This window comes from Danio rerio, chromosome 24 (assembly GCF_052040795.2).
Source record: "Danio rerio strain M-AB ecotype USA chromosome 24, GRCz13ab, whole genome shotgun sequence".
NCBI lineage: Eukaryota > Metazoa > Chordata > Actinopteri > Cypriniformes > Danionidae > Danio > Danio rerio.
Window position 1 is genome coordinate 26,223,159 of NC_141044.1, and position 13,593 is coordinate 26,236,751.

Consider the following 13,593-nt stretch of genomic DNA (forward strand, 5'->3'; position numbering starts at 1 on the left):
CAAAGCTTAACTTAACAAATTGAGTTGAAACCTGTTTAACTTATTAAAATAAGGTAAAAAAGTTTGTAGTCATGACTTTTTGTTATATCATTTTTTTACAGTGTATAAGAAATGTAGTGGTTAGCATTGTCACCTCACAGCAAGAAAGATGCTGGTTCAAGTCCTGGCTGGGTCAGCTGGCATTTCTGTGTGGAGTTTACATGTTCTCCTATGTTCACTATGTTTCCATTGGCTGCTTCACACAAACTAAATTGGCCAAAGTGTGTGTGCGTGTGAATGTGAGAGTGTGTTTTCAAGTTCTGGGTTATGGCAGGAACGGCACCCGCTGCTTGAAATATATTCTGGAATAGTTGTCAGTTCATTCCGCTGTGGGGACCCCAGATAAATCAGAGACTAAGAAAAATTCAAATGAATGAATTAGAAATGTAAATCTGATATGAACAACAAGCTAATTGTTCAGAGATCTGAACTTGTTGCTTTAAAAATGTAATTTTTATTTAAAAATTGAGCCAAAGCATTTGAGAAAAACTGTAATATTGATGTTAATTGTGGTCATGATATTAGTAATTCTGCTATTAGAAACAGCAGATATGTCTTTTATTATGACTATTACTACTTGTCAGCGCCTTTTTGTTTTTAAGATTATTGAAATTAAAGATGAAAGATACAGTACCAAAAAGTGTCATGGTCCAAATAAATATATATATAAAATCCTTTAAATATTTCATAAAAGCAGAACTATATATTTAAATAAATATTAATTTGCATAGCTTATATTGAGAATATAAACATGCAACTAATAAAATCAATATGGGTCAATCTCAACAACAAAAAAAATAGTAATAACTTTAGTTTAGTTTTAGTTTAGTTTCGTTTAAAACATTATTAATCCCTTTGAAAGAATTCATTCTGACATGGTGGTGCTTCACATATAACAAGAATGACACAATAAGGAATAACACAATAAACATCAACACTTAACATCAAGTACACAAACCAAAAAAAAAAAAAAAGGAAAGGAAAAATAAATATTAATAACGAGCAATAATAATCCCTTGATTAACTATATTTATAAAGTAAGCAAATTGCTTCAGGTACAAAGTAAATTTATAATGATTTGTGGAACATCGTATTTTCCTTAGACATCGCCCAAGGGGGCACCCACTCAAAATACCTGCTTAAAGGATTGTGTGCTGTCTCCTAGTATTTTATGTGCCATCCTCAACACCTGCTGTTAGTAATAGTATGCAAGACTTCGCAGGTGAACTACCAAAATTTTTGAGCACAAATTAACAATGCCTTGACGACGATTCTTGTTTTTTATAGACATTGAGGGGAAACCAGCAAATAAAGGAGAAGGACAAAATACTTTGAATAAATGGATTGTAAAAGGTCTTAAGAATAACATTCTCTACATTAAAAGTTTACTTTCCATAATAAAAACTCTTTGATGTGCCTTATTATTAATTGTACGTGTGTTATGTCTCACTGAAAAAAAAACATCTGTCTGCTTCAGGTGAGTAAATTAACAGCAAATGTTCATTTTTAGGTGAAATGTCCCTTTAAATGTCAAACTACCTGCACTCATTTAGTCTATCCGATAAACAATAAACATTTTTAAAACTAAACTGCTTTTCCACTAAGCACAAAAACAGCAGATGTACTTTGACTTTGTTCCAGAGCAAAAAGTAATAAAATCACAAAAACGACCTCAATATAAAGGTCAACGATGTACAGAATTGCATTACGGTGCATTAGACGAGTCGCATAAGAAATATTACAAAAATAATGTGAAGTACGACTACAAACTGCACTCGTGATAAGTTGCACTGCTGCCATTTTGTGACAGCCGCAAAACCTTTGTTGATTATTTAGCAAAGCGAAACATGTCACAAGCAGCCAGCGAAATCCACCACCAACTGGGTCAATCACTCACAACTTTTAGACTGAACTTTATGCTAAAAGACGCGCATTATGGACAGGAAGGCCTTGGAAATCAAGGAGGAGGAGGTATATTTTTAAATCAATCGCTGTCGTTTTTCCCTGCGCGCACTTTTCTGGCTTCAAATGCTGACAACAAGAGAATCCCATCTGACGTTTAGACATCCTATACTGAGAACAGAGAGAGAGATCTGGGAATAAGTGTGATATATCCGACGAACAAACAAGCAAATAAACAAATCGGGTGAGTGACACTCACATCCAATATTTATGGAGGAGCGGGTTTATTAAGACTTTGTGAACAGGAAGAGTTGACAAGAGTTTGTCGATGAGGAGAGTCGGCTCTGACATTTGAGGAGAACTGCAAAGTCATTCTGATGGACAGGGGATCTTTTTTTTTCATATATCAGTGAAGTTTTTGATTTAATGAACGAGAGTGATAAGGTTAAAAAAGCCACACTGATGATTAAACTGAAATAAATATTCTAGGGATAACATCTGATTAAAAGATACTACAGTCTTTAATGTTTTTGAAGAAATAATGTCCAACATATAAATGCTCATTTAATGTTACTGCATTATAATTAGCAAAAAAATAAATGGAGCTTTCAGAAATAAAAAATATATGTACAAAACATTAGACAGAGCTTTCCATATATAAGTACACCCCTCACAAATCTATCTTTTAAATTCATAAGTTTAAAAGGAAGCCATCCAATATTATATTTGTGCATATACATTAGATTAGTCCAAACTGAAGCCAAATCTGGAGCTTATCTAACTAAAAATAATTTACAATAACGGTACAAAAACTAGCACATGCAAATTTATATGATGTAGAAAAACATTAAATACAAATTTACAATCGAGGAAAATTCAAGAGAAGCAAAAAAAATTGAAACATTTTGTTGAAATCTTGTGCGTTGTAACTTATTTAAATTCTTTTGCAATATTTTGCTTGATTTATTTGCATTATCTTTCAATGTATTAATATGTTTGGTGACTAAAATATTATTTTAAGAAATATATCTGTTTAATAAATTTGTTTTGTTTAAATGCACCAAAATACATTGCCAATAATCACTGAGAAATGGATAAAAATTTTCATTTTCTAAATGAGCCTAGCATTTAGTATGATGAAGTAATATGACATTAATGGACATATCTGCACAGAATTTAGTATTAAAAACTGAATTTCTAACAACCCATGAAAAAACACAATTTTTAACTTTTATTTAAATTTTACAATGGAAAATTATTCAATCTATAATATATCTAATGAAAGACAGTAAATATTGCTCTACAAACTTAATTTCACATAGAACATGTATTTCCATATTATTTTATAATATAACTTAAAATATTGTTTTGCACTGCAAAAAAAAAAATAATAATAACAAATTTCTTAGATTTGTTCTGTCTTGTTTTTAGTTCAAATATCTAGAAAAAAATTTTTAAACCAAGCAGCATTTTTTGACAAACACGAAATAATATGTCAAAAGTAATTTGATTTTCCCTAAATCAAGCAAAGCAAAATAACCTTCTCTCAAAATGAAAAACAAGATTATTTTGCTTAGCCCATTGTAAGATTATTTTACTTGTTTTTAAAAAAAATTAAGTTTAAAATTTCTGAAAACAAGACAATAGTTTTTGCTTGTTTAAAAAAAGTTTCTTTTTAGCTATTTGTACTAAAAACAAGGCAAAAAAATCTAAGCAAGAAAAGCATTATTTGCAGTGTGTATATAAATTGTATATAAAAATTTACAAATTTAATGCATAAAAAACTAATATTATTTTGTGTTCATTTGTTGCTAATTCTAAAAGTAAAAATGTACACTTAAAAAAAGTGTTATTAAAAATATAGAAATTTTAACTAGTTTTAAAGTTGACTAAATTAAAATGTTTAAAATAAAAAAATTGCTATTTGAATTTTGATTCTTCAGTACCTAAAAAAAAACTATGATGCTGATGCTGATGAAGCGTCAAGCGCGAGTTATCTACATGATAAGTCTGCTCGAATGAGGCAGCATGAATGATGTAATTCGCGCAAATGAAGCACCAAGAATTAAGTGTATTGCGCGTATTGGCCATTTTGCGTGAATCACTCAAGTTCGAAAACCTTACAGGTAAAGTTTCTGGAGGAGTTGATTAACTCACAGAGCTCACAGGTGCACCTCTAAAATCAGGACCTAGGGGACTCAGACACCGCACCAAACAAATATAAATGCTGGTTTTTAGCCTTCAAAAAGTAAATAAAGCTCAACTACTTTCTAAATAAAATACATGTTAGCAACTCAGCAATGAAGCTAGAGTCACCATAGACAGAAGGCCTGACCTTGATGCGAATCCACATCTATTGTGAAGTGAATTTGACACGTAAATAAAGCAAGTAAACTCAAAATGTTCACGCATCTATTTATGCACGAATATAATGATTTATTCGTACGTTCTGTATCTGGTGTGAACACAACATAAGAAGAAGAAGAAGAAGAAGAAGAAGAAGAAGAAGAAGAAGAAGAAGAAGAAGGTTTCCTGTATGTCACTCTTTCCTGTGAGCAGCAGGGGCTGACGGGTAACATGAGCAGCATTGAACGCCTCAGGATCTCCATTGCAGAGGCCTCAGTTATTTTCTCTCTACTCTGATGTTCACTAACTTCAAGTGGACAAATGATCTTCCCCATCTCTTCTCTCTAATGGAGTCCAAGGTCGAGCAAGTAAAACACTGGGTTTTGTTGTCTTTGACATCTTATTAATTTACTAGCGCTCATAAAGAGGAGAAAGAAATAAGAACGATCTCTTCAAACAAATCCAAAGAAACCAAGCCTGAGAAATCAAAACGAAACTCTTGCTGAAAGCATAAATATCAGACAACGGCGAAGGGAGGAGCTGGTTCAAACCAAACTATTAATGTTATTTGTTCAGCTGCGCTAACGGAGGAACTTCTCTGGAACAAAAGCTATTATTGTTCGATGCATTTTTTCCCTCCTCCTCTCCCTTTTTTCCAACAGGAAACAGACAGTGGCGAAGTTACAGTAGTTCAACATATGAGATCAGAGAGAAGCGAAACAGAACCAGATGTGGAAAGCGTAACGGGACCCGTGCAGAATTTAACGTCTGTTTTGTTTGCCTAAGCAAGATAAAAGTGGCCGAGATTAATTGAAACCCATCGGCAGGCACTTATGTTTGCCTATACATATATTTATTCACAGGGGTCGAGAGGTTAAACGGACGCTTGTTTGCGCAGCCGAGGAATTAAACGTACATCTACTTGGTCTCAGGGAAAATTAGGTTAACCCATGTGAAGCTTCACACTTGGACATTTCCACCCGTCTTCATCTGATATTCATTTAGAGGGGAAAAAATAAGACGACAGCTTTGCTCTGTTGAGACAACACTTAAAATACCGAATCCTTTGCCAGTTAGGATTTGACAGAGCAGCGCTGTTTTCTTTCTACACAAAGCGAGTCCTCTGTGATTACAAAAATACGGTAACGTCTGCGTTTCAGTGCACGCCAACACAAATACAAGCTGTCTCTGAATGGTGAAATTTAGATAAGACACTGTAAAATTTGTGTAATAGACTTCTAAACAACACAACCTGGGAATTCAGCATCACAGGGGAGGAAAGATGTTCAGACGCTTTTTTTTTTCGTAAAGAAGGGACGAGAGCAAGCGAGAAAAGAGAGAAAGTCACTCTTTTTACCTTCTTGCCAGCTGCTTTCCTGGTGTCTTTGAGAGTTTGGCTTGCCCTACTTAAAGCCTCCCGCTGCTTGAGAATTTGATCTTGCAGCTGTTGAGATTGTTCTGTCTTTTCCTGTAATTTGGACTTGAGCAAGCCGACTTTTAAGCCTGGGATATTAACGTTCTCCTTGCTGGCCTGCAACTGAGAGAGAAAGACAGAATGAGAGAGAAATTAAATTCCCTTAAAATCAACATTTCAATCCTTTCAAGTTAATGTGGTGAGGTTAATAAAAATGAAGCAAAAAAGATGTTAACGTTAGAAGGTCACATAGTGTAAAACCAGCATGAGCACAAAGAGATTCTTACAAATAAAAGTTCCTGAAATTAAACCTTAAAAGTAGGGCTGCACAATTCTGGCTAAAATCAGATTCCCTCTTGCATTATATAGGCTAGAGTAGTTAAACAGACCCAGCAAACATTTATTTTCATGCACATGCACAACACTTTGAAAGAAAAACATATCAAATGCTTGTCGTAATCTTAACTCTATGCACTTCACTTTCACTGCCAAGTGCACTAATTTCATGGCTGCCGTCATTTTGAGGACAAAAAACACACACATGCAAATCACATTTCCCGCACAGCTCTTAAACGATCACTCTGTGCAAAAAACTGAAAGTTAATTACAACTTTATTACTTGTTATTCACAGCCTATGCAGGTTTATGCTAAAGAAGATATCACTGGAGAGCACTCGCATGTCCTCTCGAAAGTAAACATCAGCTGATGTGTGATTTCGTGGCCGCAAATACATCATTACATTAAGACAGAAATTACATTTTTGGTTGAATTATACGTTATACATACAGTACGGAACACTTTTAACGCAATTTGGAGACGTCCGTGCACTGTAAAAAATGTTACTTAGATCTAACTTATAAAAAGTGAGGCAAGTGGTTGCATCGGACGTTTTAGGTTGATTCAACTTCCAGCCTTTTTTAAGTATTTTAAACACTAAAACATTGCTTAAAACAAATGCAATAAAATTAAGTTGAGCCAAATAATATTTCTAAAATTACTCAAATCAGATAAACTTACTTTTTTTGTTAAACTTAACTTACTTATACATTGCTATATGTTGACTGTACTCATTTTAATTAAGTATTATGAACTTAATGATCTAAATAAAATTAACCATGCATATGTCATTTAAAACGAATTTAATTGACTTCTGGCTGTAACCTCAGAAAATAAATCGGCGTTTCTATATTGTAAGCACAATATACACTAGTAAACACAGATAAACAGACTTTCCTGTCAATAACAATTAAATAAGAATGGGAAGATGGATTAAAGACCATAACATGTATTCAATATCAATCAATGTTCCTTTTAATAGTGACTACAAAATAGGCCATTAATGTGGCTACACGTACACAATACATAAATAAAAACATTAATAATACCAGATCCTATTGAGAAATCATCCAAGGCAACTCAGTGAGGAGATTTGCATATTTTGATGAAGATTTTGGATGCATAATGTCCAGTCCCACAAAGAGTCTCTAATACATCTTAAATGTATACAGTTTTGATGGATACTTGAAGTCGAGGACATCGGTAAGTCCAAACAGGAGCCATCATGCATTTGACAGGTTTGGCAAACCTCTGACAGTCCTATGATAATCCAAACTGTGTTGGGCTGATGGCAAATTTTTCCTGTGGGCAGCCGCATGCACCTCTGATTCCTCACAACTCTATTGGTAGAGACAAAAAGAAACAGGAGTTCAGGTGGTTGCTACCAAACAACATTAAATAGCTAAATACTAAATAGAAAATAACTACAAGTGAAGTTACAAAAGTCCAGTGAGAATGATGCATGGATGAAACACCTTAGTTTATCAGTTAAAAATTACCTTAGTTAAAATTACCTAACATTTATTTAAAAAATAAAAAAAGGTTATAGAGGTTGTGTAATTACATTATTCCAGGTGTTTTTAGTTATCAAATTTTAAAGAAAACTTTGATTTTACTCAGTGTAACAGTGCATGTCATTGTGGTTTCCTGTCAATCACAGAATTGTTAAAATTTAGGTATTACATTTTTTTGTTTATTTTGGCAACTTATAAAGCATAAGAATGTGTATTTAATTTAGATATTAAAACTGTTTGAAAACGGCTATAAGAAAATTATAGAATACAAATTCTATAATTTAATTGTCATCTTCATTTTGCACCAAACTTTGCACGTCATAATACAAATTTTATTAAATAAATAAATAAATACATTGCCATTTTACACATTACATTAAGGTTTACATTAAATTTTTGCTAAAGCTACATTTAATTGACTTTTTCTTCAAATTTAATGTCACTGGCAAATGACAGTTCAGTGATTCAGTGTTATCAGTTAGCTTTATTGAAAGACTGACAGATAATAAGAAACTGCATTAGGATATTTTTATACTGTTTTTACTGTTGCACACATAAAAAAAAATCTTCAGATATCAAATGTAAGTTAATTCTATGGAGCCCACTATTGTTTGCAATTTTACCAATGTTTTACTTACCTGCAAATAATTATAGCTGTAATTGTATCTAATGTTTTTCTTACCTGGATGTGAAGTTTGAAGATCCACAGGTAACAAAATCACTTTGGTATCTAAAGACCAAGAACATGCATTTTAGAATGAGGTGCATACAATTTAAATGGTTCTGTAAACATCAGTAGTAAATGTAATTTAAGTTAAAATAAATTGTAAATCTGTAATTTATTCACTATGCAGCATTAAAAAACTTATGGACTAAATCTCTAAAACACAAACTTTAAGTTATACTTTCTCTTACGTTAAACACAAACTACTTAACTGTTGCATACGTTTCTGAATTTAATATCCATCCTTAATGTGCTGCTATAACTTAGGTGAGCTAACTTTAGCTAAGTTAGCGCTAACAAACTGAACCCCCACACCCCGACCGCCCACCAGTGACCTTGTTAATCGGTTCTGCAACGTTAGTTTTACCTACTAAGTGTTTTAAAACTACTTTCACTATTTTTCTCAATAATATCACTTTTAATCGTTAGTATAAACTAGCGTTGGTTAGCGTTAGCCAACTTAGCTTTCCATGTGAGAGCAGTCTAACTGTTAACATACCTGAGGCTACAGTACAATTTACAAAGCTAAAACCTCACCTGCCTAGCGAAGACAGCAGTTTTGCATGACTTTACAATTATCATTCGGCTAAATTTGCAACTTACCGTGTTAATCAGATCCGCTGCTGGGAGCAGTTAATGTCGACCATTGCAGAAGCTGCGTCTGCCTGCTAAATCCCGGGCAATGAAAAAGGAGTCACGCCAAACTATTAAAATCACGTTTTATGAACACCTGCCCACATCGACAGCTGCTCTAATAAATTGTCTGTGTCAACTCACTTTTATAACATTTATTCTACACAATAACCACGTACAAAAATCTACTCAAATAAATTGCATTAGTTTTATTTAAAATATACAGTTATATAAAAACTGATATATTTTAAGTAAAGAGGAAGCAAATTTTATTTTTTTGGTATAAAACAAATAAAATTAACTAGATTGCAATTATTTAAAGTAGATAGAACCAACTTTGTGAGTGTAGCACTTTTTACAGTGTGTTGCTGAGCAACTTAGGCTAAAACAATGTGAAGACTTGTGCATCCGCCAACGCTTCTCTCCTGACCTTGAAAATATAACTGGCTGAATCGTAGAAAAGCTGAATTAAGATCTTGTGTGTGGTCAAATCGAGATGTTTTTTTTTGATTTATCATGCAGCACTACTTAGAAGGCTCGAACCACTTTTTCTTAGTGTGAAGAGCACTTATAAAATGTAAAGAACCTTTGCGGAACGTTCTAGCAACTTTAAAGTCTGTCTGAAATAAAAATGTACAATCTTTATTTTGCAAGTGCACATAGTTTTTCCCCCGGCTGGGTCAGTTGGCATTTCTGTGTGGAGTTTGCATGTTCTCCCTGTGTTTGCATGGGTTTCCTTCAGGTGCTCCGGTTTCCCTACAAGCCCAAAGACATGCAGTAGTTGAATTGAATGAACTAAATTGGCCATAATGTATGTGTGTGAATGCAAGAGTTTATGAGTGTTTCCCAGTGTTGGGTTTTGGCTGAAAGGTTATCCACTGCGTAAAACATATGCTGGATAAGTTGGTGGTTCATTCTGCTGTTGCGACTCCTAATTAATAAACGACTAAGCCGAAAAGAAATGAACATTGTTTTTCTTTGGGTGAACTATTGACATGTCCATTTTAATCCCCTGGGAAAAATAAAATTATATTTGTTTTGGTAACTTTCAATCAAATCTGACCACATGCGTCTGCATACTGTATGTCAATGACAGTTTGATGGCTTCAGCCACAATATTTTTAACCATGTCCCTTTTACCATTAGTTTTCTACAAGGGGAAGATTTGCAAAAAGAAAGACATGAGCTGATTAAAGAAAAATTGAAGACAAATGTCTTAAAATACAACATCTGAACAATATCTTTACGTGCGGTAACTATAATATAAGCACAATAAGTAACTTCAGTTCATTGAATAATTAGAAAATAATTAGATTAGATTCAACTTTATTGTCATTACCCATGTACAAGTAAAAGGCAACAAAATTGTAAGGTCTAACCAAGAGTGCAATAGCAGCAATTCCAGGATATAGCTATAAGTGCAATTGTAGAAAAACTATAGTGATATTTACAGATGGATGTAATATGAACATCATATACAGGTTGTATTAACTATGAACATTCATCTACAATAGATGAATATATTTATAGATTGCTGTTAATAATCAGAGGTATGCAGATAGATGAGTATAATTACAAATGTATATGTACAGTGAGTGGGCGAGGTAGTGGCGCAATAGGTAGTGCTGTCGCCTCACAGCAAAAGGTCGCTAGGTCGCTGGTTCGAACCTCGGCTCAGTTGGTGTTTCTGTGTGGAGTTTGCATGTTCTCCTTGCCTTCGCGTGGGTTTCCTCCGGGTGTTCCAGTTTCCCCTACAGTCCAAAGACATGTGGTACAGGTAAATTGGGTAGGCTAAATTGTCCATAGTGTGTGAATGTGTGTGTGGATGTTTCCCAGAGATGGGTTGCGGCTGGAAGGGCATCCGCTGCGTAAACAAAACTTGCTGGATAAGTAGGCGGTTCATTCTGCTGTGGTGACCCCGGATTAATAAGGGACTAAGCCGACAAGAAAATGAATGAATGAATGAATGAATGAATGTACAGTGAGTATGTACAATTCACTGTATGCACACTCACAATGTAATGGCCAATCTGCATCACCAACTTGGATGTCATTACCCATGTACAAGTAAAAAATAAAATAAATAATTCTAATAATTAACTAATGATTAACTAATAATTAATCATTAATAATTAACATTAATAACTAATAATTAACTAATATTTATTATAATTAACTAATAACTAATAATTAACTAATAATTAACTAATTCTAATAATTAACAAGTAAAAAAAAATAAAAATAATTCGATTAATTCAACACCTTGTTATGTTTTATTCCCTATGTAGATTATACGTGTGCAAAGAAGTGAAAGTTTCCAAACTGACCAAGGACCAAATTGTGAATATGTGCAAGCTAGAATGTGTTGCAATAAATATGATATAAACAAAAACTGAGTAAATGAGGATCATGCACGCTGTAAGCTTCTTGTGGAGAGCAGTCTAATGCCAGGGAGAAAACACATGCATATTGATCTGATTGCAAATTACTCATTGTCCATCTTGATATTTATCCCTTCTGACAGCGATTAACTATTAAAGATCATCATTATTTATTAACTGGATCTTGCTTTTGTGATTGCATTCTGATCTTACATTAGCGATTAATATTAAAGCAAAGACCCCACCGAGAAGCTGAATAGATAATGAGTAAAATATTAAATCTGATCAGGTGAGCCGAGGAACTTTAACAGTCGGCTAAAATCAGATGACTTCTGTTTTCTCAAGGGCAAAATGTTTGGCCACTCTAAATGAGTTATCCCATCATGCACCGGTGGAGGAAAAATCTGCAAAAAAAAGTGCTTAAAGGAAAAACCCAAAGCCAATTATATTCATCATTAGTATGCTTCCTTAATGTTCTCATTTATTATTCAATGAAAGTCATAAAACGTTAAATTCAGTATTTCACATCTCGGCTCTAAATGACATTCAAATGAAGCAAAAGTCCTTCATTTACTCTCCACAAACTCTCTGTGGATGCAGGCCGCTCCTGGTTTTGGCTTTATACAAAAATAAATGGCATTGCTGGGTTTTTTTGGAGCACACGCTGCATGTTGGCACAACTCTGAAGTTGCTAAAGCTAAAGGTGAGCTGAGGGACACTGACACTATTAATTAATACACACTCAAAAAATGAAGATTTGTGCAGCTTATTCAAGCTACTTGTTTAAATAAGTATAGACAACATAATTTTTTAAATTTTTTGACCATTCATTTTATTTTATGTTCAATCTACTCAAGTATGAAGATACAATAAAAAAATCATTGAACTTAATTTGGGGTGCTTTCCAAAAAACATTGTGAGCCAAATAAGGTCGCAAGTTGTGTCGTTACAAACATAGTTTATTGATTTGGCATTTCCCAAATCCATCGTTTCAACGAACATTCGCAAACTGCGTCGCAAAATTGTATGCTTGCAACTACACCACTAGAGATGTAGTTAGCAACATAGTTCCTGGCTGTGTTCTATTCCCAGTAATCCCCCCTATGCCCCCTACGCCCATTTAAACTTGGATTTTTTTTTTTAAAGCAGTCAATACTCTTAGGTGTAATTTTGCTTTCAAAAGTATTTTCAAAGTATTTTTATAGTTCAGTTTTAGCGATCTTCATGTTTACAATTGTGCTCCCTTCGCAGTGCACTTTGACAACATTGATGTCATTTTAAACAGCCGTGGCTTATGGCGAAAGTTATAGGTGACCCATTATTTAAATGCTTGTAAAAACAAAAAAAAACATTTTTTATTTATAGTAGGTTATTTAAGTATCTGTACTGTTTATGACATGGACCTGTTGGTTAGAACATTTCTGCTGTAAAATTGTAAAAGTAGACTTTTCCAAAAATAAAAATTAAATAAACAGTATTCTACTAAATAATAATAATGATAATAATTATAATAATAATAATAATAATAATAGTATTAATAATAATAATAATTACCATCCTCATTAATATTAATATTGAAGTAGAATTTTTTTCATTTCCTAATAAATGTAAAATTTAATTTCTTAATAAATAGCCTTATTATTCATTTATTTATTTATTTATTTATTTATGTATATGATTTATACATGATATTAGATTTAATGTTAGCTTTTGTAAGTGATTTTTATGTTTTAGAATAGATTATTTAATGTTCTCAATAATATTTGTAAAGGAAACAGGCCCTATATGTGCCACTTACAATTAAATTTTATATATATATACATAAAGCACATTTATCATGTATGGCCATATACGCAAATCGTTTCATAATCATGAGGGGGGGTCTCTCCACATCACCACCAGTGTGCAGCATCCACTTGGATGATGCGACGGCAGCCACAGGACAACGGCGCCAGTGCGCTCACCACACACCAGGTACAGGTGGAGTGGAGAGACAGTGATAGAGCCAACTCCAAGGATGGGGTTAATTGGTAGGCTAGGACACCACACTGTAAAAACGCCAACTTTCAAAAAGTCCTCTGAACAAAGATTAATAAGTTAACTGAATTTAAATATTTTCATTTGAAATGCTGACAAATAATAGTTAGTTTGATCAACAAATATGGTGCTTCAATGTGAAAAACTTAAAATATTTTGTTGAACTAATACAAAATTCTTAGTTTTGCGTTGATGCGTGCCCTTCTTGTTGGCGCATGCGCCTTATAAGCTTCTGGCGCATGCGCAATTTACTTCCATAGCTCACT

General features: G+C 33.5%; 1 protein-coding gene and 1 long non-coding RNA gene across 5 annotated transcripts in view; both read right to left on the bottom strand.

Moving 5' to 3' along the window:
* Positions 1–13,593, bottom strand: part of LOC147831059 (uncharacterized) — a 185,456-nt gene that overhangs the window by 56,748 nt on the left and 115,115 nt on the right. For all 4 annotated transcript variants that reach the window (XR_015524992.1, XR_015524993.1, XM_087309543.1 and 1 more), the window contains one exon: positions 5,645–5,824. Coding sequence is in view for 2 of the 4 variants with exons in the window: in XM_087309543.1 (XP_087165669.1) it covers positions 5,645–5,824 (180 nt within the window). In the remaining 2 variants the exon portion in view is untranslated. The remainder of the gene's footprint in view (positions 1–5,644; positions 5,825–13,593) is intronic.
* LOC147838051 (uncharacterized) lies at positions 6,991–8,953 on the bottom strand. Its single transcript, XR_015524996.1, has 3 exons — positions 8,880–8,953; positions 8,235–8,282; positions 6,991–7,378 (listed from the first exon to the last, which is right to left on the bottom strand). It is a non-coding gene; the product is annotated as an uncharacterized LOC147838051 (long non-coding RNA).